Source organism: Gymnodraco acuticeps, unplaced genomic scaffold, assembly GCF_902827175.1.
Source record: "Gymnodraco acuticeps unplaced genomic scaffold, fGymAcu1.1, whole genome shotgun sequence".
In the NCBI taxonomy this organism is placed as follows: domain Eukaryota; kingdom Metazoa; phylum Chordata; class Actinopteri; order Perciformes; family Bathydraconidae; genus Gymnodraco; species Gymnodraco acuticeps.
This window is the reverse complement of record NW_022990990.1, coordinates 1,448,467-1,476,074: the sequence shown is the minus strand read 5'-3', so window position 1 is coordinate 1,476,074 and position 27,608 is coordinate 1,448,467. Positions and strand designations below refer to the sequence as shown.

The window sequence follows — 27,608 nt, the reverse complement described above, 5'->3', positions numbered from 1 at the left end:
AGAGTGGTTCGCAGAGTCATGGCCCCGTCAATTTCTACCTCAAGCAAGTTCTCACTAAATCCAGCCTATCACCCATATCATACCCGGGGCATTCCTTCAGGATAGGTGCAGCCACCTCTGCTGCTAATCAAGGTCTCTCTACCTCATCCCTACAACAACTAGGACGGTGGTCCTCCTCCGCCTTCACAACCTTCATTCGTCCGGACATCAGCGCCGTACGGGCTTCCCAAAGATCTCTCAGACCCTAACTATGGTAGTTATACATATAACTGGTGGTGGCTCAAACACATTCACAAGTATACATGTCTCACTAAGGTTCCCGATATTCAAAACTGCATTCCTGTCCTAATTCCGCGGGCCCCGCCCACAGGGAATAATGTCTCGTCTCACGCTGCAACCACATGTAACGGGCTTCATCTCCGGCACACAGGTATTTCATTCCCAGGCCTTGCTCAAACGTATCAGTGTAAAATGTATTTCCTGCAGTCCGCGTGGACTCGGGCCACCGTACACTCCGGTGTCAGTTACAAAACAAAGGAAAAAGAAAGAAAGAGTAAAGAAAAAGATATATATATATATATATATATATAGCCTGCGAAGTCAGGCGTGGCGGAAGGCCACCGTACACTTCGGTGCCAGTTACAAAACAAAGGAAAAAGAAATGAAGAGTAAAGAAAAAGATATATATATATATAGCCTGCGAAGTCAGGCGTGGCGGAAGGCCACCGTACACTTCGGTGTCGTAGCGGAAGGCTACCGTACACTTCGGTGTCGTGGACGTTGGGCCACCGTTACAAAACGAAACCGCTCGCTCCTCGGCGTAGTCAAGCCCTGCTGGCCAGGCATGCGACCCGCAGGTCGTTTTCAGGTAAGACCGGCACTGATTTCGGCAGTCAGAGTCTCAGCATGACCAGTAAGCTCCGGCAGTGATTCCGGCACAGTGTCGCTCATATACGTGTTAATCTATTATCTCTCCTTCCCAGATCACCAGTCACCCCACAAGGTAAGCAACTCAGTTCATCTCAGTATTCATACTTCACTGGTTTTGGGGATTTCATCGGAGCGGTGCTTTCCCTCCTGAATGATTATCCTGCAAACCGGGGCCTAATCGCCAAACACCATTACATTCTCCTGTTGTATTATCATGGCAATCATTTCATTCATATGACGTGTAAACAATAAATATGTAATTCTTACATCACGTCTCTCCGGTTTGAAATGAAAGCTTTAGCGCAAGTTCAATAAGGAAGACCTAACTCGAGTCACTCACACGTCACTCTATGGCTCCCTTCCCCCCTCATTAAATACGAGGGCGTCACCCCTCAGCAGCCAATCGCTGCACATGCTAAATGCCTTAAATGCCTGCTCTTCCTCCCTGTCAGTTGTCATTGCAGATGATCACACGCAACCCGCCTCCACCCCTCGCCTCCTGTCTCCTTCAGGACAAAGCTAAACCTTCCTCCTTCAGACCGGTCTCACCTACTCATCACCACCACCACCAGTGTCTAGACCCTGGGGATTTCATCGGAGCGGTGCTTTCCCTCCTGAATGATTATCCTGCAAACCGGGGCCTAATCGCCAAACACCATTACATTCTCCTGTTGTATTATCATGGCAATCATTTCATTCATATGACGTGTAAACAATAAATATGTCATTCTTACATCACGTCTCTCCGGTTTGAACTAGGCTTTTTAGTGGATTTTTATAAACAATTGTTGTCCCAAGAGTATACATCCTACTGACAAAGGTGACCCCCTGACCTTTGTGCAGCTTCTGCAGAGGTCACAAAAGGATGTTACAACTTTTGCATTATTATCCCACCCCCAGATACAGTAGAGTGTTATGACATTTTGTGGAGTAGTAGCAGACTCAGGCTTTCTGAAGGGCAACACATATTAACATTTGTATAATGAGTACTTTTACTTTTGGTACTTTAAGTATATTTTGATGCTGATACTTTTGTACTTCTACTTGAGTAACATTTTGAATGCAGGACTTAACAGAATATTCTGCACTCTGGTACTTTTACTAGAAAATATAAGTAGCCTACTTATCCCACCTCTGATTAACATGCATTAATATATATAATTCAGTATGCTGTGCCAGGTTTGTGTACACTAAAATAACTAAGAAGACAAAATAAAACAACCTTTGATAGCTCCATTAAAGATTGAAATGGAATTGACCAACCTTAGGGAAACTCCCACCGGTCTTTAGTATGACATTCCGGAAATGCTGCTACTTAATGGCGAGGTCATTGATACCTCAGTGCTTGATACACAGCAGGAGGAGGCAGATAGCAGCAGTAGGGATTCAGCTGCCGTTGGATGAGGAATTTATCGGCGTATGAAGAAGGAAACAATATTTTTTCACCGACATTATTCAGCGGGTCTCTCTGATGCTACGCTGTTTGTTGCTGTTTATTCATCCTACCAAAAGAGAAGGAAAATAAAACCCTACATTTTAAATCAGCCGAACTTCTGGTAAGTTCTTATACTAACTAAAACAGCGTGTCTCGTTATAGTATGGTAGACCGGTTAAATGACAACATCGTAATTTACATTCTCGCTACAACATGTTGTTTTGTATTATGCTTTCGTTTCCACAGCCATGTGCTGTGATGTGATGCTGCTGTGATTAGTGACTCGAGATTTAAGTCGACTTTGTGTACTGTAAAGTGCAGAACAAAACTGCCAAAACTCTTGTTACAACTGTTTCAGAGGCGGATATTTTATAAATAAGAGTTTCTGACTCCTCTGATGTTTTTAAGAAGAGTCACACAGAGTCGTGTGAATTTGACATGCGAATATTGAATAGTACTGGCAGTCATTTTTTTAGACCTTTTTTTGACCGCAGGATTGGTGTGCAGTAAATTACTGCTGTCAAAATCTGATAAGACCCACTTTGAGTTGCTTTTCAACCTAATGTGTTATTTCCTGTTTCTGTGGTCGCTTCCTTGTTTGATACGCTTTCTCCATAAACACATCATTTCTAACAAATCCTCTAACAATTCCTGTACTTAAAAATCATTGATTGAATTAACATATTGTAGTAGATGTTGTCAAAAATATTGTCTGCAACGTATATGTATGACTATTGACTACTATTGAAAAATGTGAATATATATATCTATTCAGAGTTAAAACACCTCCTAAAATCCCCTTAAATCTAAAATATCAAATACTGTGTTGTAAGTGTTATAATCCTAAAAACTGATCATTCTTTTTCTTTTGCAGACAGCCTTTACAACAGGAGCCATGGTGGCAGCAGTCCTTAAGTTGTATTTGATTGGAACGGCTCTGAGTGTCCTTGTTGTCTTTTATGTCATCGTGGACTCCTTTGGTGGACTGATGTACGTCCAGGACGATCACTACACAACGGACCAGCAGACACAGAGACAGATCTCCTCAGGCCACAACAGGAAACGATCACCTGTGACTAAAAACATTGACTAATAAGGAGAACCTTTAGGTCACAATGGACTTTTGTGGCAATGATTGTCCAATCGCTGTGGATTATAAATATCCTGCTTCCATTCCTAAGTATGGACATCATGATAATGTCTAACATGCAGGACGTATACTGGATTAGACACTTGTCTTTGTCAGAGCAGCTCTACAACCAATGATACATGTAACGGCACTACTGAACAATGATTTGCACTAAAAATTAGAGTTTGTTTATTTATGATGTGAAATGTAAGAGTTGTTTTTTTTCATTCAAATAAAGTCATTTTTAAATGTTTGAAATGTTGCAATGACTACACACTACAAAATTAAACTGTCTTAGAATGCCTACTAGAGTTTGTTGTAATGTAGCCAATCAAAAATAAAACCATTTCAGCAGTGATTAGGAACTACAGGTTGAGCCTTGCAATATGGCTAAAGGGCAGAATACAATAAAATATGCCTTTTATTACAAGTGTGCAGAACATAGAGTAGTTATATCTGTGAGGGAATATTTTTGTCTTTACTCCTAGATATTTAACCTTATTGCCTGTTGACATTAATAACCAACCAATATTCTGTTATCTCCTTTAAGGAATGTGCTCCAGCACTTGAGTGTCAGTTTTATGGCCTGATGGGGGGGGGTGACAGTCACTACGACTGTGAGAATGCTGGCTTCTAAATACCACTGACAATTGATTGAGTATTTCTAGTTGGGGTAATCTCCTGTAGCTCCACAGATGTTTACGCCTCCCCCAATATGCTCATTAACTCTCTGTAAACTAGTTAAAAGGTCTATCGAGAGATAGGCTGGGCAGAATTGACATGACACCCCACCCGTGCAGTCAGAACCTTTTGCTGCTGTGACTTGTGATATTAATTCTCCGGCCGTTGACTTGTAATAAACTACCAGTGTTTGACATCAAAGCTCCAACTCTCCTCGTGTCTCTCTGAGTCCTGACTCTGCATTGCTGCAGAAGTTTCCCTTACAATATCAAGTTGAAAAACTTGTCCAGTCATGTTTGTTTCTTGTGATTCAACAAATACGCAATATCTCTGGTCTCAATACAGTCCATGAACTCCAGTAGACAAGTAAAGCAGCCATAACACCAGCTCTGCCTGATTTAAAAAGCCCCCCTTTAAATGTAAACGTTCAAAAAATGGCAAAAGACCTGACAAGTTTTTGGGAGAAAAAAAATCTACTTTCCAGAAACGTTGAGGCATACCAAAAAGCGATGTATTGCGCCAATAATAACAATTATATTGGGATGATATGGGTCCTGTGTCAGTGCTCAGGCCCTAAAAATGTGAGGCTTTTCAAAAAGAGGTCTTTACCCCATGTCATTAGCTGATTGTGCAACAGGAGCCCTGTGAGTAGAGTCTGGGTCATTGTTCCTGCAGTCTATGATTAACAATGAATCTGTGCATTGTGAAAAAGATGAAGCCACAGAAAATACCAATGTGTAAACCTCAGAAGCATCAATCTCATTACGCCAATCTTGATTGGCTGTTGATGTTGATGGCCACGTCAGGGAATCCACCCAACCTTAAAATAGCTTGTGCGCGCCATTCAAAATAAGCACCTCTTCTCGCTTCGTATCAGCAAGAAGGGCTGTCTGGTGAGACATCTCCCTCATGCTACTGTTCTCATTAATAGCCTTTGTTCAATGTCTCACTATGGGATATGGAGACTCCCATACTGTCAGACATTCTTATCTCAAACAACCAGTAATGAGACGGATGCTTCTAAGGTATACGCATCCCATAATGAGACATTGAAACAAATTCTATATGAATGATAACATCAGTGACATCTGGCCCTCTGGAACATTTTAGCCTATTTTAACTTGTGTTTTTACTTTTACTGGTTAGTGACTGTATGGTTCAGTCTCATTGTCCTCATCAGACCCAGCTATTATACTCATGAGCTGGTGAAAGGAAAGTGAATACTTTACTTTCATTACATTCATCATGTTAAGCAGGTAAGCGCATGTTAAAACAAATTGTTACCCCAACTCCTCAAGCTGAACTATGTTCATCACCTCTCTTCTTAAATGAGTCAGTTGCTTGTTGTAGTCGACTCCCTCTGTCCGGTGACTCAAAGCTACATTATTAACTAAGCTAAAAGCATTTTCTTTTTGGTGTCCCTCAGGTTTGGTCTGTCCTTCTGTAACTCTGTGTTTCCTGTCTGTAGGCCTGCAGGGCAGTATTAGTCAGCAGCACACCTGGGCGTCCGGTGTCCATGCACAAAGAGTAAAGCAGCAGTCAGGCCAACACTCCTGTGCCTCCCTTTGTTCTAATTTCTTTCATATTAAAACACAAGGCATGTGCAGCACACGTCCACTGATCAAGTCCCTACACCTCTGACTTTATACATTTGTGCTACCCATTTTTTGTGTTCATTTTGTGTAAATTATGAAACAAGGCCTTGTTTGTGCTTTTAGTGTTTTTTCTCCATTAAGTTGATTAAACATTCAAAAACAGTGGAGTTTTGGCAGTTAGGCCTCCATTATGCCCGCTGAAGTGCTCATGTCTCTTTGTCCTCTTTTCCAAGTTGTTCCTGTCCTGAGGGTGAGGGAGTACCAACTTGCTTTAAACGTGTTTCACTATCAGGGATGCTAGTGTTGAGGTTCACACACCAACAGAGACTATAGTCATTTGCGTTGAGACATTAAATACATGACGTCATTGAAATTGCATCTCATGTATTATTTCAGAAATGTTAAATCTTATTAAGATTAAAATGTGGAACAAATAGTAACCTTGTGTTACTTAAAAGGATCAGCAAAAAACTGTGGTAAAAAATAACTGTTTTGAATGAGCTACTTTCACTTCAACCAGTATTTTTTCAACCATATGTTAACATTTTTGAGCTTATTCATTTTCCATGTTAGTAGTGTAAAGTAAACTGTCACAGCTGGGTTTCCAGAGGAGCCTGTGGCAAAACAGCTGTGCTACATCCAAGCACAACTCATATTACTGTTTGGTGTGTCTTCAGATTTCTTAGTGAGAAGTGGCTTCACACACCTAAGTATCATCATTTTGGAAATATATTGAAACCGCACTACAGGAATCATAAACCATGTTATGTCGTGCGTAAAAGCCTTACCCGTCAGCAGGGAGCGTTATGTCGAATAAGTGGCGTCCTCTAACGTTCAGTGGTGCCAACTACAAGGAAGAAAACGTCTCTGATATGCTGCCTTCACGCCTCCTTCAACTTGCAAGAACTTCTCAATTTTTGCTCTTCTTACGCATTCGTTTTTTTATTCCAACGTATTATCTCACAATTCGTCACACTGATTCCCACATCTCCTTTCTTGCATAGGTTGCAAACGGCAACAAGGTGCGTTTCCATCACTTGAAATGTAAATCCGTCTATACGTGCAGGTCACCTGGATGCGGGCAGAAACACCTGTTGGTAGAGGAGGCAGCACTTTTTATGTCCAAGCACGTCCCACCCCCATTAACTGTTAGAGCTCAGCACAAATAACCGAGTTTCGGCTGGCATCTCGGTCACTGGGATATTTATTTTGGTGAGATCTCCTTATTTTCGCATCGGATATGATCTGGAGACTGGTGGTCCTCGGTGGGGTGTACGTCCTTTTCCTGGGGGCTGAAGGCAGCAGCCGCGGGGGGAGGACGGTGACTTTCAGCCGGACTCAGCAGGATGAAAGCCAGGGCCAAGGGCGCGCACGCCAGAGGAGGGACACAAGCAGCTCCTCCGGGACCCCCAGGCCTTTCCACGGTCCTCCTTTCACCTCCTGTCGGACCCCCCTCACCCCTGACGAGCACAGGGTTCTGGATGACAATACGCAAGAGGTGAGGTGTGTTTGAGTTAAATATTGACATTAATATGAAGCTGAGAAAGGCTTGGTGCATATATAGGCATTATACATTTACAATAACTACCTTTAATTAGACATGACAAATCAATTTCAGAGCACAGATTAACTTTTTCTAGGACAAAAAGTTATAATCTTTTCTTGCTTCTTTTACATGTTTTCATTGTTCCAGAATATCTAAATTAAGACGTTTCTCAAAAACCACAATTAAGTAGTGAAACTGTAAAAGAAACAAGTGGAACCAACAATAAACCCAAGCATGATAATGATACTAAATAGCAACTGTTTAAAATGATAAAATGACTGTTTGTTTATCATATTTCTCAGCCCATTCACTCCATTTGCCATCACAGGAAATGAGCATTTTGTATTATTCAATCAATTTATTAGTTCTTTTTTACTTTAGAGGAGATGCTGTTACATGATTATCTCTTCATCTCTCTTCCAGACAGGGTTTAACGGGGATGATGGCGCCCATGTGATTCTCACATGGGTGGGCGATGGTACAGGGGTGAGTGTCTAACAGTACCAGAGGTCAGATCATTGTCATCAACACACCGTGCTGTCTACTTGACTCTTTACAGAAACGTGTTTGGAAGGTCTTATGTTTGGCAGTGTTTGTAATTTCTTTATTCCTAAATATTCTATTTCTGAAGTTGTTCTTTGAAAAATTGGTCTGAAATACAGTTTTTGTGCCCATATTTAGAAATGTAGATAAATGTCTACTCAGATTACTAGATATTTTATAAAATCATTTCAACCACATTGCTGCATTTCCTAGGTCGCCCTGGTGCTATCGACGTTTAGTGCTCCTATAGATTCTTTCATGACCGGAGGCTCCTCACGACTTTACCGAAGGTGAGTAAGGATCTCATATAATATAAGAAATGTTATGAGCACCACAGCCCATCTTGATCAGATCTCAAACATACAACAAATTGTATTTTCTCTCTCATCAGCACGGATTATGCAAAATCCTTTCATGACATTTCCCATCAGATCAACCACACCTTCATAAGGGAGGAATTTGAAGTCAGTGTTGGACCTGGGAGCTCCGTAAGTCAAGAGTATAGAACCCGTTGTGTGAGCACTTAGAGTTTGGGGAACCAGACATGTTGCCATGAGTGTTTGAAATTGCCTCACAAAAAGTGTGACGACATCTCTGCTGTCTGATGATCTGGTGCCACATCTTCTCTCTTAAACCACTTAGTTTAGCCTTTTCTGTCCTCAAAAGTACACCCACACATACTATTTATATTCAAAATGTGGATGTTTTTATACATATTTTCTGCTTTCTCATTATACATCTGGAATATTTGTGAACTGAGGAAGGTTTAAGCAGTGTTAGAATGTAAAACATTATTTTTCTTCTGACATACATGTTGCTTTCATACTACCAACTTTGCATGTCATGTCTGTTTTGATTGACAGGTGATACTGACAGCAGATATACCGGTGGTGGATCACCCAGGAGGGATCATCTTCACCTCCACGGACGCCGGAGCGACCTTCAAGTTCATTCAACTTCCCTTTCACCTGGCTCAGCGAATCACGTACCACTTCCTCAATCCTGACTACCTCGTGGCCCTCAGCATTGATGTTAGTCACACGACTTTATGTGGTGGTCTTCCTTGCTCTGTGTAAAATACTGGCCATTATTATAGCATTATTCCTCCCCACACCTCAAAGTGACTGCTCTGTTTCTTCCTGACCTCCAGGGCGGTCTGTGGCTCTCTCTGGACTTTGGTGCCAAGTGGACAAAAGTGCACGATGGAGTGCATTCCTTCTCATGGTGAGAAATAAAAGGCAACAAAACCACACACACCAAATGACAGACTCTAAAAGAAAGCAGATGTTAGAAGAACCATGTTTTGTAAGGTTTTTTGTCCAGTCACACAATTACAGTTTTCCTTTGAGAAAAAGTATATTATACTTGCAGTGTGTTTTGTTGTGGCTAAGAATGTAAATCATCATTTTTCATGTTTGTGACCTTTTTTAACTTTGTTTTTCTATAAGGGGGGCTGGCATTGATATGTTCTTAAGCTTCAGTAGAGAAGACACAGGTAAGAAGTTATATGAATATAATATAAACCCTAAAAAGGATAAAATGTAACCTGTTTTTTTACCTGATCATAAATGTTTTAGAACATTACAACTTTGTGGTGCTAAATACCAAATCAGAGAAAAGAGAAAATCTGCAACACGCCAGCATAGACATGATTAAAAACAATAGATAGATAATAGATAGAACCTGGGATTACTGCATGCATTCTATATTCGATTGAAAAAAGGCAAGAAAAGGTAATAAGCAATCAAAAACAACATTCTAGATATGTAGTTTTCCCCTTTCCCTAAAAATAAAATGCTTGATTAAATGAAATCAATGCGAAAAATCTGTGAATAAGAGTCCTGAGTGTCTCATTTCCTGCCACTAAGTCTTCTTCTTGTTGCCGCAGTTGAGACAGATGAGAGGGGGGATCTCGTGCTGAAGAGGACAACAGATCTGGGGAAGACCTTCACCACAATCCATGAAAACATCTTCAGTTTTGGCTACATCGGAGCCTTTCTCTTCTTCTCTGTGATGGAGGACCCGGTAGGTTATACTAACCTTCCTGTATACACGCATATTAGTTATATAGCCAAATTACATTACATACACAGTAAAAAGGCAATGATGCATTCTGTCCCCCCAGAGATCCCCCCGTGTCATGTATTTCTCATCAGACCAAGGAGAAACTTTCAGTCGGGCGCTGCTCCCCTCAGCCTCCACTGAGCAGGTGAGAAACCATATGCATACTGTCAGAGACTTTAAATGACTCTATATGTAGTAACTAAAGGGAAAAAACATTAGTCTTATTTTCATTTCCTTTCTATTTTCATAAGATAAGATGGACCTTTATTGATCCCTGTAGAGAAATTCAGTTAAGAAAGAAACACAGATATTACACATGGAATATACACAGACATATTAAGAATAAAGTAAAAAAATAAAATAATAATAATACAAATGTATTAACAGTAAGAATATAAATAACAAAAATAGCATGACTTAAATTCTGATCCAGTGAATGTACATATACAGATATGCGAGCATGGTAAATATGTATATGTTAATATTTTAAAATGGCCACAATCACCAATCTGATTTACCTTGCTTTTTAATATCAATGAAGCCCAGAGTATCAAAATCTAAACTCTTGTAATGAATTCTTAGTCAGACTAGTGTTTACTTATTCTTTGTATGGATAGTTCCTGATTACAATCATCATTTTGCCAATTTAAGACTATTTTATGGAGGCAACATTCTGCTATAGCTACTTCTGATAAAGCAACATTTATTATTTGAGAGCCTTGGCTTTTGACCTTTTCAGTAGTATCAAAAGATTATAACAAATACTCTGCCATACCACAGGGAATGTGCAGATGGTAATATAATTCTCCCTTAGTCATGTTTCTCTCACACGTTGAGTCATCCTTGGTGTCTGGAAAGTTTTAAACTCTCCGACATACACATGCTTTTTATGGTTATTGAGGTGGATTTGTCTTGAGTAAAAACATTGATGGCAACATTTCCTTTTTTCAACACCAACTGAACACACATCTGTTCTGCATGGCGAAACACCCACCCACATACACACACACCTTGTTGACAGCACAAACACACAATCTCTCTCACGACGATTAGCCAAGGTTTTGGCAAAGATCTAATTAGTCATCACAAAGTTGTTTATTCATTCATTGCAATTACAGACTTTCTCACCCGCATGTGCTCTATAACTCTATATGAACGCGTGTGTTTTCAGTTCTACTCCATTCTGGACGGAGATGTAGATATGCTCTTCATGCACGTGGACAACCCAGGAGGTAGTACTTTTTATGAAACAAGCTTAAAATCATGCTTGACACATATTTGCAAATGTTGTGAAGAAAACAGGGCATTATGTATGACTCTCTCAGCCCCTTTTGTTGTCATGGAAAATGTTAACGGTAAAAGCAGGACTGGTTTTGCAAGTTCTCTGTGTTGCTGACACATCATTCCATCATACTGAGTGTGTTTGTACATACAAGTAGAGCGGCCCAGTCTTGTTCCTTTAACCCTCCCCCAGCTCGCTTTCTTATTCACCTGTATTTCGGTTCCCGTTCTCATTTCTAATTATTTATTTCCCTGGCAAGTACTCATACAGTTAGTGCTGTATGGGTTTAGGTGATGGGACTTTTGTACTGCTGAGATAAATAGGGGGGATATGAGGTAGAGGGGCTTTATCTTTTGTTGGGATCAGGGTGTAACACACACACACATAAAACGAACAGCATGTCATCACCTCCCTCAGCTGAGCTTGTCCTTCATGGCTTTAGCTGACACGTGTGTGAGCTTCACACACCTTACATATGATTGATGATGACTTGTTGTTATTATGCTGATTATGTGTGTGTGTCAGCGTTGCATTACTTGTTCCCAGGTGCTTACTCTCTTTGAAGGTGACACACCTCACTACATTCAATTAAGGACATTGACCTACTAATAAAAGTGCACTCCAACATTTATTTTACAATGAGACCAAACCTTTCTATGGATGTCATTTTTTGAGCCCCAACAAAAGTTAACAGACTACAGCTGATTGCTAAAAATGACTAGTGTTACTTAAGCAGTCGTTTTCACTATGTTGTACCAAACAACCCACATCACATTTCCAAGAACCTATGAGATCCAAAGGGACTGTGTGTTGGATTTCGTTTGAATGAAATAACTCCCTTGGGTTTGGTATGTGAAACATTTGTTGCTCGCCACAACCTGAGTCATAAAATGTTGTTTTACGCTGAGGCCGTAACATATTTGGGGGTTCGTCATAAGGCTGTCTTGGGCAGGTGCCAGTTTGGCACTTTTTACTGTGCTTTGCTGAAATCAAGTGTGGGAAGCAGTAGTTTTCCAAATAACCACTTTAGATGAACATACAAAGTGTCATTTGAAACGTTGAACCATTGATTTCTGAATGTTAAATGGTAAATGGACCGCATTCATATAGCGGAACAATGCTGAAAAAGTCAATCTGAAGCCTTTGATAAGAGGACACATTTTGAAAGTGTTGTACTTAATAATTCCTGACGTCTGCTTGGACTGCCTTCAATGTATTCCCATTAAACTAAATATGCTACTGGCTAACTTTGACCCTTGTTATTAGAAGTGTCATCATGTGTCTTACTAAAGTCTTCCTGCGGTTTGCTGTTTCCCCACAGACACCTTCTTTGGAACCATGTACACATCAGATGATCGCGGTATCTTATTCTCCAAATCACTGGAGCGCCACCTGTTTGATGGGCACAGGAAGAGCGACTTCACCAACATCACTTCACTGAGAGGAGTCTACCTGACTAATAAACTAGACAAAGGTACGTTTTTTTTGTGTGGAAACTAATGTGATTGCTCAACTAAAAGAAACATCTTAGTGTGAAATGTATTATCCCTTTAATGTTGTGGTCCGAAACTATTACAAATGCATTATTGAGCCACACAATGGGTGACATGTTCCTTGATCAATATGAACATTGGCAAGTTAATCCATTGTTCTTGTACTGTAAATACTCCCATCAAATGTTTATTATTCCTCCAGTACTTGAAAAAAGTTCCCCCAAAAGCAAAATACAGATGCAATACTTACTTATGTTGAGTTAAGTTTGTTAAGAATTACAGTGCACAGCTATTTTGGGCCTTTACAAATATGAAAAATGTTATTTTGTAATGTAAACATTGCTGGTTTTCGTCCATTTTTCGACAATAAAAAAAGTACAACAATGCCAGCCTTTGAGCTAACTTGTCACACAACCATTTAATCACTTTTTTCAGTTTGAGAAAATACTGAAGTATTACTTTCATGTGTTTTTTTTGCAGATGGCCGTATAAGATCTGTCATTTCCTTTAATAGAGGAGGGATGTGGAGACAGCTTAACAAACCTGAGAATGTGGAATGTGAAGATCAGGTCAAGAATGTATGTTATAATCAGAGAAAGAGTAAAACCCGGTGTGCCCACTTACAGTACACTACGTGTTTACCTTACTATCGTACAGGTTAGTCTGTGTCACTGAACCATCACATGTGTTTTTCCCAGTGCAACCTTCACATTCATGGAGAGCACAGTCGTAGGAACCGCATCGTTCCCATGCTGGCTCTGTCTGAGCCCACTGCTATCGGCCTGGTCATCGCTCATGGTAATGAAACAGTAATGCCTTTTCTTTTGCAATTATGACAACATTTGGATATGTTGGGTAACTTGTTCTGACTCTTAAGTTATAATTATTTTTGTGATCTTCTCTCTTCTCCAGGTACAGTGGGTGACTCTCTGTCATCGTCGCAGCATCCTGATGTGTTTGTCTCCTCAGACGGGGGTTATAACTGGAGGGGGACACTGAAGGGTCCTCACCACTACAGCATATTGGACTCTGGGGGTCTCATTGTGGCTGTGGAGACTCAGCGTGAAGGACAAGTCAAGACTATAAAGTACTGAGCGGATCCTTTGACTTTATGCCCACTGAAACCATTATTTAGCCTTTTAGGGCAGAATATTCTAACATTTGCTATTTTTTCTTGTTACCAGGTTCTCCACAGACGAGGGACAGTGCTGGAAGTCGTATAACTTCACCGAGCAGCCCTTCTTCTTCGCAGGCCTGGCGTCTGAGCCGGGGACTAAGGCCATGAACGTCAGCGTGTGGGGGTTCAGGCCTGAGGAGGACGGCCAGCCGATGTGGGTGGTCGTCACCATCGATTTTCAGAGCCTCATTACAAGAGAGTGTGAGTCAAAAGGCCTTCTTTACAATATCTATACTCCGCCCTGCTCACATATATCACTCCAGTTTGTAGGATGTGGCTCCATCTAGTGGTGCGGTTGCAGATTCTTAATGGGCCTCCAGTGCATATAAACATTTATTTAGTTTGGCCTATTTTGACCACACTTCTAGTAATGTAGCATATGCATTACAAGGGTTACCTGATTTGGAAATCCACTTGAAGTATTGCCAGGTCACATATAACTAGCCTCTTTTCTTTGTTGATGACAGTTGCATTCTGATTGCTCATGCTTTGATTCTTCAGGTAATGACCAGGACTATGAGGAGTGGTTGGCTCATGCTACAGACGAAGGAGACTTGAAGAGAAAGGGTTGTCTCCTGGGTGTCAAAGAGACCTACAGGAGGCTAAAGAAGAAATCTGTGTGCAGAAATGGCCGAGGCTTTGTGGTTAGCAAGAAGCAAAGCCCCTGCCTGTGCACCAGAGAAGATTACGTATGGTACGTCAATTTGTTTTAGATTCTAGATACCATGACATACTCAAACCCCAAATGTCATGGAAAATAATCCCTGTATTTCACAACAGTGATTACGGCTACTATCGGCACGTGAACACGTCAGAGTGTGTGAGACAGAACGCTGCAAATAAAACCCTGGAGCTCTGTCTGAATGGAGAGGAGGACGAGCTTCTGACAGCTGGGTAATAACTGTCACTCCTTTTTAAAAAGAGGAAATAGAACTCCTGTACATGCTCACACACGTCTGACTGTGTTTGTAGGTACCGTAAGGTCCCGAGTGATCGGTGTGAGGGCGGATTCAATCTCCAGCTGGCAGTGCAGACAGTCATCAGACCCTGTGGTGTTAAACCCAGCCTCGGACCACCACCTGCCAGGTCCCCGTCTCCAATCACACACTTTGACACAGCGGTCAGTTGTTGCTCTAACGAGTGTGTGTGCGCACCTTCAGTTGTTCCTGATTTTTTTTTAAGGAAAATAACAGTTATTGTGTTTTATTCCAGCGAGAGAGGCTAGTTTTGATCCTGGTGTGTGCCGGAGCAGGAGTCATCGTGTTGGTAGTTATCGTCTCCGCCATCATCGCTGTCAAAGGGGTGGTTCAAGGAACCAGGTAGCCACACACACACATCTGCATGTCCACCTTTATGCACCCAATGGTAGCTGACCACTCTGGTTTGATGTCCCCATCTACAGCTCCCCAGTGTATCGTTTCTCCAACCTCCGGATTCAGGATGAAGATAACAGCATCACTGTGGACCTTGAAAGCGCCACCAGCAGCAACGGCACAGTCTGCCCGCAGGACTCAGACGACGTAAGAGCTATTATCACTTGTTTTATTCTATAACTTTTTAACTTGAAAGATTATGTGATTTTACCATGTGTATTTATACGTTGTTGTTCTTATTTTCCAGGATCTTATTGAATGACACGTGACCCATTTATATGGATTCAATGAACTTTTCAAATTCCTCCAGCAGAGCTGAAAAAGACTGCACAATGCCTTTTGTTGGAATAATGTTGTACTCATCATGGAGGGTTCTGAGGATCGCAGGACAAGCATGAGAATGTCCTTATTTATTGAGCTTGCAACATTTCACTGTTTTATTTGCTTAATCTTATGATTTGTACAGTTTTTTAAATTGTAATTTCCTTCTCTGTTTGCACCACCATTTACTTTCTTTTTTAATGTGAAAACAAATGAATAATCCTAAAAATGTGCATTTATATAAAAACATTTTTTTAAAATAAATATACAAAATATTAGTATATGTTTCTTACAGTTAAATACATCATGATGATTCTTAAACTTACAATACATCTCTGGGTCGATCAATCAAAGGACACTGGAGGCGCTGTAACGCAATCCCATATGCTTCGAAGTGAACAGAGAAGAAGAAAAAGCAGGAAGTCAGGGTGAAGGAAACAAAGATCCCTTAATGGTAAGATGTCTCACTCGTAAAAACCAACATCTTAGCTTGAGCCTCACAAATAGCCATCTGCTGACCACAGCAGCAAACACATTTACACAATAGTATTAAAAAACAAATAAGGCTAAGAATAAGTTCCCATATTACCATAATGCAAATAAATACAATCACATCTGTTTTTTTTTCTTCACAGTTGTATACTTGTCAACAAGAGATCAACAGACACTAGCGGCCCGCGCATATATATATAATCAGACAACGTCCGTTAAAAAACACAACACATAATGAGAGACGTTCTGCAGTAAGGAGGAGGTTTCACCGACGACAGGTGTTCTTAATTTTATGTAGCTGACGGAGAATTTTGACTTTACACGACACTGTTCAACACTTCATTCTGCTTCACTCTTTAACTAAACAACCGCGGATGTCTTGAAAGACTCTTTCGCTAAAGATTTTGAAGATATCCGCGTTCTTGTGACACGTAAATACTACGCCCTATGTTTTGGTGCGGACTGCGTTCACACTTTTATATACAGTCTATGGTTCACACCAGCAATGAACCGCTCCAGAGTTCGCAAGCAAGCGAATATCACTTAAATATAATGATTTTAAAAAAAAAATAAGGGTTAAAACGTGCTCTTAGATTCTGATTAGAGCTAGAAAACAATCAAACAAGAACCTACAGAACTGCCTGTTTGTAGGCTCTTTGATTTCTCCGACAGAGTGGAGAATCTTCCCGCCTCTTGCCCCTCTAACATCTCAGCTGTCATTACACGAATCACTCACTTTGGTTTGGTGAACTGCACCGAGTATTCGTGGTTACCGTGGCAATTGCACAGGTAAGCAAGGTGTGACCCTCACCCTAATATTACTTTTCAACGTATTACTTAAAAAAAGATTTATAACACTACAATTAGAATCCCGCTGGAGTTCTTTAGGTGTAAGTTAGCAAACGTAGGCAGAGACGAGGAAGTTACACTGCAGTGAACGTAACGTCACTTAACGTTAAATGTGTACGCTAGTTACTAGATAGCATGTTTAAGTGTAGCTTCAGCGCTATGTAAGCAAATCAAGTTATATTTATATAGCACATTTCTAAACGATTTTTGGTCGAGCCAAAGTGCTGTACATATAATAAAAATAGCCTACAGTAGAGACACTTCACAGCAAATACAACAGCACAGTTTGTTCAGAATATCAGTATGAGAAAAACGACACAGCCAATAAAGCCTAGATAAGTGCAATATAAAGACCTACTACAGTGTAATAACTCATTCAAGGAAGCTAAAGTGACTTCAAAATACCCTACTAACTTTGTTGCATTAGCTAATTGTATTATTTCAATTATTGGCAACCAAAGGAAAGTCATCTTAAGTTAATGCCATTGTATATGGGTTAATGTCACCCTATTGCTATTGGGGAGGACATTTAGACATCACAACTTTTGGAAAATGAACCCTTTATTTTCTAGTTTCCTGTTATGTATTCCTGTTATACCTGTTTTTCCTCCAAAACAGGTAGTAAACCATCAATGGTACATATTGTTATTATATGTTTTTTTCCCTCAAAAATGTCTATTACTTCATTATCTAACTATATTGTTGACATGGTTGTGTTCATTTTGAGTCAATTGCTCATAAAAAGGGTTAATTGTTGCAACCTTAACATGTTTTCATCTCAGGTTGTTTGGTGTGTAAACATCTGACTGAAGCCAAAGATGGTCAGGGTGGGTGGTAAGTATATCCCCCTTTAAGAAATACAGCATACGCCATAGTATAACACGATTGGAAAGTATTTTGTGGTGTTTCATAAATGTTGATTCATTTGTCTATCTTTCTATTGCAGGTATTTTGAAGATTGCGGCGCTCGTATTTGCGTTTCTGCTAGCTGTCTTTCTGGCTTTTCAACTGCTGGAGATTAACATGGACTTCAATCTGAACAGTGTGATCTGTGAGTAACATTCGCTGTAGTAAAATCACAACGTTCAACAGTGCCCTGAGGTGCTCCAACAAAAGAATGAAGTGGGAGAGTTATCAGTTGTTAAGGAAACACGAAACCTGTTCAAACAGTTATTGTGAAGGGGGGATTTCAGTTATTTCTCTAAGATATGCCCTTGTGTTTCCTTCTGGTTGTGTTTACATTTCACAAACCAAATATGTTATTGAGGGAGTAGTCATACAGAGCTGCGTTTGAATGAGCATTATTGAGCTGTCGATGGATAATCTCTAGTGTTGCACGGTGTACCGATACTTGAAAGTTACCACGATACCCTGCCGTTAAAAACGTTAGATTCCTCCGTTTCATTAGTATCGGTACTTTAAGAATGACGGGGAAAAGTACTCCGGTGAGAAAGCGCCGTTTTAATAAGAGCTAGTGATGTGTCGGTCGCGAACGAGCCGTTTTTTGTTGTTAAGTAATACAAGACAGAATGATGATGATGATGATCTCCGCACTACAGCATGGGCGGCGCCAGGATTTTTTTGCTGCAGTAGCTTAGCAGTTGCTATATGACAGCACAGCGTTGTTAATTTTCTAAATAAATAAACAAACAATACCAGTGGGCCAAGCACAAGCCTGTTCATATTGTAGCGTTCACCGCTATTCAAAATCACAGATCACTCGAGCCTTCAATGTCGAAAACGTTCTCTTTATTTTCTGGTATTGACGGCCTCAGCCACGCCTTACAGAACCAATCAATAGTATAACACTCATTATGACTTTTCCTTACACTCGAACACAACTCCTACGCCCCTCCTTACTGCAGAACATCTCAGTCCCTCCCCTCTCAAGCACGCTCTAAGTCCCTCCCCTCTCTCGTGCACGCGCTAGCTGCCAAAGCAAGGTTGCGTTCCGATAATCCAAAAATCAGCTCCTAAATTCTAACCCTATCTCCTATTCCTTGACCTCTGAGTGAAACGTCACGGGGTTAAGGGATAGTGGATAGGAGAATTCAAAAGGACTTAGGAGAAGAGACTGCGGTACTTTAGAGAATCCGAATGCACTTTCACTATCCGACGTGTTTATGATGCGCCAGCGGACGTCATGAATGTGCGTCTGCTGCTGTGGGGAAACTATGGAAACTACAGTTTTCTATACTGCGGACTACAACATGGATATTTAATAAGAACGAGGGACTACTGTAAACTCATCTAGAGACTCTGCACCGTGCTCTGATGCTGTTGCTTTATGCTTTATGAACGTGGACAACAGAGAAACATATTCTTCAGGACCAAAGCTGGAATTGAAATAAAAAAGGAAAGTGAAACTTATGCTCGTTGTCACCCTCTCCCTCCGGTCCACATTAATACAAATGATCCCAATACGTATGATTGTATGAACTTTGAAAAGATCTTAAAATCAATACAAATGTATTTATTATAAACGTTAGTCCTTAACATCTATCACTGTGTATATCACCATTCAAACATCTTTTAAAAGTTGAACAAACTCCACACAGCTCAGTAAAGACTGAGATGTTGACTTTATTTGATCATTTCAGTAAAAACTAACGTTCATATTTCTCTTTGATTATAATACTGATGAACGTTCAAAACAAAGCACTTTGGCAACTTACCACATACGTTTTAAAATGCTTAATAAGCACCGTGATCATCATGATATAATTTCTCGGTCATAATCAGTTGTTTCCGTGAACGGCCGACTGTTGAGTGACGGCAAATGCTGCGGCTGCAATGCATTGTGGGGCAGCATTTTCTCCTCTCCTTTCGTCAAGGGAGGTCCAGTGGTTCCTAAGCTAAAGGAGGTTATAAAGGAAGTTTGAAACCTCTTTTCCTTTCATTTGGAGAATTGGAACGGCACTTATCATGGCTGCCACTGACGTACTTCCGGGTCATTTCACTTGGTTAGGAAGGTTCCTAAGCTAAATGGACTATTGGAACGCAACCCATGTGAGAAAGCGAGAAGCATGGCTGCAAGTGGGAGTGCAACTGCCGCTGCGCCTCGGCTTGTTGACAAAAAAGACGCCAGAAGCGACATTTGGAAGTATTTGAGCTATATCTCTGACAGTGAGGGCAAGCCTACGGACACCACTAGGCCTGTCTGTGAGACATGTTTTAGATCCCTGCAAACCAAGGGAGCCAACACATCAAACTTGGCTAAGCACCCGCCGACCGGCATCCAGAGCTGTTTAAAGAATTTAAAGACAGACAGGTTAGCGAATTTGATAGATAACATAATTACATCATGCTCAAGGCATGCCCTCAAATCTAAGGCAAGGCAAGTTTATTTATATATATAGCACATTTCAACAGAAGGCAATTCAAAGTGCTTTACAAAAAACGAAAGACATTAAGACAATGGCATTTAAAATCAGTCATTAAAAATAAAAGATAATAAAATAAACATTAAAAGAAAAAATACATGGATAAAAGTTACAGTGCAGTTTAAAATGTGAATAGTTCAATTAAAAGCAGCGGTAAAAAGAAAAGAAAAACTTAGAAAAATCTAAGTCAAACAAGTGTAATTTATTTTGTGACAAACGAACGTTTTCGTAGTTTGACGAGGCAATTAATGGAAATGATAACTTTCTAATATGCTATCTTTTTAGCTAACTTACCAATGTGGCTAACATCTGCAATATACATTCTGTCAATAATTATTTATATTACTGTACTATTACATGTTAATAAAATATAAAGTTAACCAAATAAATCACATAAACTCAAGTATAAAGAAGAGGCCATGTTGTAAGAAAACACTTAACAGATAAACTACCATTTTATTGATCATGAAAATAATAAAAGAAAAGTATCGAAAAAGAATCGGAATCGCAATTCTTGACTTGGTATTGAAACCAAAATGTTGGTATCGTGACAACATTAATCTCCTATAACCTATATACTTTTTTGCTTTTCAGCGAGATCTATGCCAGCGAATGAAGCGTGTAAGTATTGTGATATTTGTATTATTTCCTCTTTTTGCTTGTTTGTTAATATCTGATACTTCTGATACAACTTTCTCCTTTTTTTGTTTCCTTTTTTAAATTCTTTCTATACCACTTGATGCAGGAATGGTAATAATGAGCCTCACACAGACAAAAGAAGCCCTGCACATTTTAATGTTTTGTTCTTAGCTTAGTGCTTTAGTGTAAATAGATTCCATTCGGTTAAGTAAAGGTTCAACCGTTGCTTTTTATTCTCCCTGTGTCTGCACCTGTTTGTGTGTAGGCGTATGTGATCCACTTGTTACCTGACTGTGAGCTACCTGGTGAGTGTTGTGTACATTATTTTTCATTCACAGCAATTAAGCCGTTGAAGTACAAGTGTGGGATGTCCAAGTTGTGTCCCGCTGGACACTGGGCCTTCAAGATGGCGAGTGGAGCAGCCAGTGTGGTGGGGCCCAGGATCTGCCTGGACGACAAACTGTACGTGAAGTCACGTCTTAAAGCCTTCGCAAACACAGGAGCACATATTTGACTTCTTGTGTTTGTGGCTTATGCTTAAACTAGGTTTTATTTGTCATCAAGATACTTTGTTGATCCCAATTTGGGAAATGTTTCCACCACAGAAGCATAAATGAGACATCGCACATCAATGAGAAGTAAATACAATGAAAAACATTAAAGATATACATAACAGCAGTAGAAGATCAACAAAATACGCAAACATATATACATACCAGTAATGTAGGATATCTAGAGTATACATATTGAATACACAATATAAAGGCAGTGTACATTATGCTTGTCAAGCCTATCAAATGTAAACATTGAATACACTTTACAGTTTACATTTGAGTTAGCAGAAAAATGACGGTTTCATTTCAATTTGAATCCTCGAGGGACCACTTTAAAAAAAGAAAAATACAAATGAGTGAATTTGTGATTTGAGTGGGATATAATTAAACAAAGAGCAAATCACTAGTTGAATTTGTCAACATTTGCATACTTGTCATAGTAGCTTATCCACAGAGCCCTAGGTGTTGTTCTCTTCGCAACAGCTTGGTTTGACCTTCTCAAATGTGAGGATTTAAAGGTTCTCGTAAAATAATGAATTGTAAAAAAAAATTGAAAATATCTTGAAGATGAAATCATTAATTACTGAATAGCGAAACATGACCAACAATAATACAAACGGAAACTATAGTACATGAAATGATCATGACAGTTCTCATTAGTTGCAGCCTATTGTATTTGATGACATTTTTTAAAACACTATCCATTATCAAGTGTTCAAAAGTTCTGACCTAATGTTTGATAACGATGGCACACTGAGACCCCGGCCACACAAGGACGAAAACGGCTAAACGCATAGGATTAACGCAAACGCAATCGCAAACAAGCTTCCGTCCACACGCAATAGTCATCCGGATAGTGTCTGTCCACACGAGACCGCTCCGTTTAGCTCCAACCGCTGGAGAAGCTGCAGTACATATGCAGGAGCCTGTACGTGGCGCTGTAACTTCCTCCACAAAAGCAGCGAAGAAGCATGGTTGTCATGGTTGCCCTTCTGTTTATTCTCCGCGGTGGGGGCCGAGGGAACCGGGCAGAGTTTTTCGCCAGTCAACGTGAATTAAAGTTTAAATCTTCCGACAAAATTATAAAAGTGCCGGTCAAAGGTCTTCTTTGTTATTTATTGAGCCATAAAACAAATGAATAACGAATCTATATATTATAATAATAAAATACACGGAGCCTCTCTTTTTCCTCCCTCTCTTCGGACAGCGCCAGTGTCTGTCTCATGCAGCAGCTGATCCAGTAATGAGTGACCCGGCCGACAGTAAAAATAAACATATTTATATCTAGTTTAGGTAGTTTGAGAGGTAATAAATAAAATAGCTAAGGGTGATGATCGGACTTGAAGTGTGTGTTTTACTCCGTTCACCGCCGCATCACAGCGAGAGGAGCTGCAGGTGAGCAGAGCTGCGTGTCTCCGTCCTGTCAGATTAGACTTCTCTCGCGTTTAGGTCCATATCGAGAGAAAGATAAATAATCTGAATTCAGTGTGCAGTTTACTTTGACGCGGGGGTGAGCAGCAGAGGTGGGGAGAGGCGGGGCTATTGCCTCATCATTATCAGAAAATGATCGTATAGGGCGTACACACGGAGCCGTTGGACCCCCCAGAGCGTTGCGTATGCCGTTCTATCCACCTTGGGACCCGTTATCGTTTCCTCAGTCGTTTAGTGCCGTATTCGGTCGTCCTCGTATGGCCGAATGGTCTATATGACACTAAACAGTAACGCAAACGGCCGTTTTCGTCCTTGTGTGGCCGGGGCATGATATGCACCAAGTCTGGGAACATATCTCTTCACACACATGTATTAAAACAGCTTATAACACAATCATGTACCTCTGAGGCATGACTTCATCACACGTTTATATTTCAAAAGATGTCTTCTCTTCTCACTGTCATCCTTTGTTTTATGTTAGATTAATGAGCGGAGTGAAGAACAACGTGGGGAGAGGAATCAACATCGCCCTGATAAATGGTAACATTATCAGAGTTCAATGCCTCGAGGAAACTGCTGCTGATAGCAAATCAATACTGTGTGTTCAACACCAGTGCCACGACAATATGTAGCCATTTGATGTGCTAAACCTATGATAGACAGCAATAAACCACCTCCAAGATTGCGTAATATAATAGATTGAGTTTAATGTCACATTTGCTTCAACCCGATCTATTTCTACCCCACAGGGAAAACAGGGGACCTTATCAACACAGTGTTTTTTGATATGTGGGGTGGAGGTGAGTGCATTTGAAATCATAAAACAAATATATACTGTATAAAAGCATTGTATTAACCATCTTAATTACCAACCTTGTGCAGATGTGGCTCCGCTTATTAAGTTATTGAAGGAAATTGAGGATGGGACGATCGTGATGATGGCCTCCTTCGATGATGCTGCAACAAAGTAAGTATCCTGTTTAGATTCTTGTTGCCTAACTGTCTCTATTATCGGCTGGGATGTGGCCATGACATAATATCTGTCTTCTTTATTCTGTAGACTCAACGATGAGGCCAGGAAGCTCATTGCTGATCTGGGAAGCTCGATCGTCAGTAACTTGGGATTCCGTGATAACTGGATCTTTGTAGGAGGGAAAGGCATCAAGACCAAGAGTCCATTTGAGCAGGTAACATGACCCACACATGGTTACAACAACAGTATCATTTGTCTGGAAACAACTGTAAATGTTGACATTTAACAGAAGAACTTGTTCCCAAATCAGCCGTACCACAGTTCTAACTATTAAAGTTTACTCTACCAGCAAATCCACAACCCATACGCCTATAAGGAACATTTCAGTGTTTGCACAACAATTGGACGAAACACTTAACATCAACATTTACAGCAGTAATTAAAGTCTCAAAATGCTACAACTACTGTCACAAACTGGATGACTGTGAAGTATTTTGTTAAAGGAGGATGAAAGCGTAATTAAGGAGCACTATTGGAGTGACTTTGATGGTTATTGGACTCAGGATTAATTCATTTGGATTCCCGCTGTATGAAGAAATTAAATGACGGCGCGGAAGTGGAAACAATTCACAAAGGGATTAAACTGTTTAAAACACATGCTCAAAGTAAGCCGGATTTTGCCGATGTGTTTATGTGGATTCAAAAGTCGTAAATAATCTAGAAAATGGAGGAGAACGATCTGATCAGAGCAACTGTGACAAATAATCCAACTGAAACCGGCATGGACAATGACTATGTTTTAAAAATGCGCTTATCCAGAAAAGCCTGGTTTGGACACTTTACGGGCAGAAGAAACATTTATATTAAAGAAACAATTATACATTTCTGTCTTTTTATTCCTATAATAGCTACTAACTTGAATTTGTATTCAAATTAATTAATCAATAATTTTTTATATTTTATTGTAATGTAGAGACAAGGCTTTTAATGACAATCATGTATTGCGTTACAATTATATATATAATTATAATAACCCCCCCCCCCCCTGCGATCTTTGGCGCCCCCCAGGTTGGGATCCACTGCTCTAATACACAGATTGAAATATTGCCCCTTTCACACCAGCGCTTTTTTAGCTCCGGCTCGGAGCTGGAGCCTGAAAAGCGCCAGTTGTTCCTGTTCACACCGCAGCGGCGCCGGCTCTTAGCTCCGGAAACCGGTTCACTTCCAGCTCCAAAAAATTGTCGGTCTAGAGGCAAGAGCTTCGGAGCTAAGAGGTGGCGTCGCTTACGTCTCTCTTACGTCGAGGCGTGCAGGAAACTAAACCCACCTCCCCTGAACATGGGTCGACTGTCATGCCTGCCTACAAGCAGTAGTGCTTATAAACACACTTTATAAAGTCAGGCAACACTAACCAGGCTTCGTGTGATTCTGTTTATTTGTACCTTACTTTGACCATCCGTTCACTGTTATTGATCATTGTGGAGAGAGGCAGACGTGTTGTTTTGTATTATAGCAGCTATCGGATGGAATCAATACATGGGCTGCACAGGTTGTCGTGTCCGACTATCACAAGTAGAATCATAATAAAAATACGCCGGTAAAATGTGCCTGTAGAAAACGGTTTATGCCACAATAGGATAGCAAGTAGTCAGTTTAGCTTCGGTTGCTATGCTAACATCACCCATTGTATACCAGAGAAACTTTCATAACAGCGTTGTGATGCCAAACAGCGTCAATTCAGACTGACACACATTCACTTAGGCTAAAGGGAACTGGGGATATGTATCAGCTGCTTGTGTGAGTCGGACAGTGAATACTTTAGAGTGAGCTAACCGGGAGCTAACGGAGGAGAATAAACTCCCGTGGAAGAGCAGCCAACACTGCTGCAGAAACACATTAATAAACAATGAACCACGGCACCCTGGAGCAAAGTATAAGGTTGGAGAAGTCGTTATTTAATTTAATCTGGCTTCGTGTGATTAAAAGCAACACGATCATCGACCCGACGCAGTTCCCCGTTGTTGTTGTTGTGAGCGCCGTAATGCCGTTGGGGAGCAAATCAGCGATGTAATCGGTGACGTCATGACGCAGCAGCGGCAGCACCAGTCGGGCTCTGGGCGGTGTGAACAGAGCGGGAGCAGAAAAGGGAAACCGGAGCTGAACCAGAAAAGCTCTAGCTCGGAGCTAGAAAGGGAAAAGCGCTGGTGTGAAAGCCACATAAGTGAAACACCTAATAAACACTAATAAATATCAGAGGGCAGCCCTGTGTTTAAACTACCTGGGGGAAACATCCCATCCTGCAGGCAATATGGTAATGACTGTGAGAACACAAGAGCTGGTGAAATCCCAGGACACCTGGGACTCAGAGGCTGCTGCTGGCCTTTCATTAGTGTGGTGCTGGTTAAAACAGCCCCTTCACATCAGCTGTCTGGCAGTATCATTCATTATTTCTGTCATGGCCTGTCTGATCAGGAGGCAGTAGCAATTGGAGTTGACGTTACAAACGATGTGTGTTGTGTTTCCCTCCCCAGCATATAAAGAACAGTGCTGGCACCAACAAGTTTGAGGGATGGCCCGAGGTGTTGGAGATGGACGGCTGCGTGCCTCAGAGGCAGGACTAAGGACCACCACCCCCCCATCCCCTACACCTCCCATACATTCCCGTTCCAATGAGACTCTTTAAGTGGTTACACTTGTTTGGGCGGATAAAGGTCATTCTTACAGCTCTCACCCCAAAGCTTCAACCGTACCTCCCAGAACAAAGTCACTCGCTGCTGTGAACCCATTCCTCCGTATTGAAACCATGATGTAGTCTGGATTCAGTTGTTTGGAACTAGATGGTAGAGAGCACTGATTTAAAAGGGAATTGCCTTTGATTATTGGTTTACTATCGGTGAGGCCCAAAGACTTGATAGTGTTGCATTATTGCACTGTTGCCGAGGGAAATGAAGCCACATTTCCTTAACCTGTCGCCATGCCTTAATCTCATTTTCAAACATGACTTTGTGATTTATGCTTTTCCTTTTAGAGTTTGCGGTATGAAAATGATTATTAACAGGGTTTGAAGACATTTCATTGCATTTAGCTGACGCTTTTATCCAAAGCGACTTACAATAAGTACATTCCACCAGGAAGACACAACCTTGAAGAAAACAGAATCAGATAAGTACATCAGGTTTCATAGAGCCAAACATCTCAAGTGCTACTCAACTGGCTTTAGGTAAGCCAGTCCTTTATTAGTATATAAGTGCTCTGTTAATAGTTCTATCGCTCGAAGACGTCATGATATTAAACCAAATGTACCAAATTCACTGTGAAATTTGTAAATATTTGTTTAGAGGAGCCTTTGAGAATATAAAGACCCTAACTAAATGAACGTTGTAATAATAATATAATTTCATAAAATAAATGATATTGTTAGCAGTGTGTGTATGTGTGTGAGTGGATTAAAGCGTTATTTCTTTGTGCCTGTGAGTAGTACTGCTATGTTGTTTTTTATTTGCATTTACAGTACAGTAGACATCGTCACTGAACAATCAGTACCTAGGAGTTACAGTTTTTCTCGATTGCTAACACACTAAAATGATACATGAAGCACAATTATTTTAACTGACACTCAAAGAGCAAAACATCGGCTCAAATCTCCAAAACTCTAAACACATTTTCAGCTTTTCACACAATTTTCAAATCAACATGGCACTGTGCAAACCACTGCACA

General features: G+C 40.6%; 2 protein-coding genes and 1 long non-coding RNA gene across 4 annotated transcripts; all 3 read left to right on the top strand.

The window, feature by feature from the left end:
• Positions 1–1,569: 1,569 nt before the first annotated feature.
• On the top strand, positions 1,570–3,747 carry LOC117559183. The gene is made up of 2 exons (XR_004570933.1): positions 1,570–2,486; positions 3,240–3,747. It is a non-coding gene; the product is annotated as an uncharacterized LOC117559183 (long non-coding RNA).
• A 3,118-nt stretch (positions 3,748–6,865) lies between these two features.
• Positions 6,866–16,427, top strand: si:dkey-159a18.1 (sortilin). Its single transcript, XM_034235866.1, has 22 exons — positions 6,866–7,268; positions 7,740–7,802; positions 8,073–8,149; positions 8,251–8,347; positions 8,723–8,890; positions 9,010–9,083; positions 9,308–9,354; positions 9,748–9,884; positions 9,985–10,068; positions 11,095–11,155; positions 12,527–12,679; positions 13,179–13,276; positions 13,397–13,496; positions 13,611–13,785; positions 13,883–14,076; positions 14,377–14,569; positions 14,656–14,769; positions 14,848–14,995; positions 15,088–15,194; positions 15,278–15,395; positions 15,496–16,023; positions 16,205–16,427. Exons 1-21 carry the CDS (start codon positions 7,011–7,013, stop codon positions 15,508–15,510), a joined length of 2,481 nt encoding a protein of 826 aa, XP_034091757.1. The 5' UTR covers positions 6,866–7,010; the 3' UTR covers positions 15,511–16,023; positions 16,205–16,427.
• Positions 16,428–16,609: 182 nt separating this feature from the next.
• On the top strand, positions 16,610–27,364 carry fam3c (FAM3 metabolism regulating signaling molecule C). Of its 2 annotated transcripts, none has more exons than XM_034235889.1 (10): positions 16,610–16,850; positions 17,693–17,744; positions 17,857–17,961; positions 20,888–20,914; positions 21,271–21,394; positions 23,399–23,457; positions 23,667–23,717; positions 23,800–23,884; positions 23,978–24,104; positions 26,422–27,364. In XM_034235889.1, exons 2-10 carry the CDS (start codon positions 17,729–17,731, stop codon positions 26,509–26,511), a joined length of 684 nt encoding a protein of 227 aa, XP_034091780.1. In that variant the 5' UTR covers positions 16,610–16,850; positions 17,693–17,728; the 3' UTR covers positions 26,512–27,364. The 2 variants fall into 2 exon arrangements, with proteins under 2 accessions (XP_034091780.1, XP_034091781.1); XM_034235890.1 differs by having other exon boundaries at positions 16,625–16,859.
• Positions 27,365–27,608: the final 244 nt, after the last annotated feature.

Bases quoted from the DNA above. Each gene is read 5' to 3' on its own strand.
- fam3c (XM_034235889.1), top strand. The intron at 21,395-23,398 runs GTACGTGAAGTC...GTTTTATGTTAG, and splicing joins ATCTGCCTGGACGACAAACT to ATTAATGAGCGGAGTGAAGA. The intron at 23,458-23,666 runs GTAACATTATCA...TCTACCCCACAG, and splicing joins CAACATCGCCCTGATAAATG to GGAAAACAGGGGACCTTATC.
- si:dkey-159a18.1 (XM_034235866.1), top strand. From the start codon at position 7,011: ATGATCTGGAGACTGGTGGTCCTCGGTGGGGTGTACGTCCTTTTCCTG. The intron at 9,084-9,307 runs GTGAGAAATAAA...TTTTTCTATAAG, and splicing joins GGAGTGCATTCCTTCTCATG to GGGGGCTGGCATTGATATGT. The intron at 13,497-13,610 runs GTAATGAAACAG...TCTCTTCTCCAG, and splicing joins CGGCCTGGTCATCGCTCATG to GTACAGTGGGTGACTCTCTG.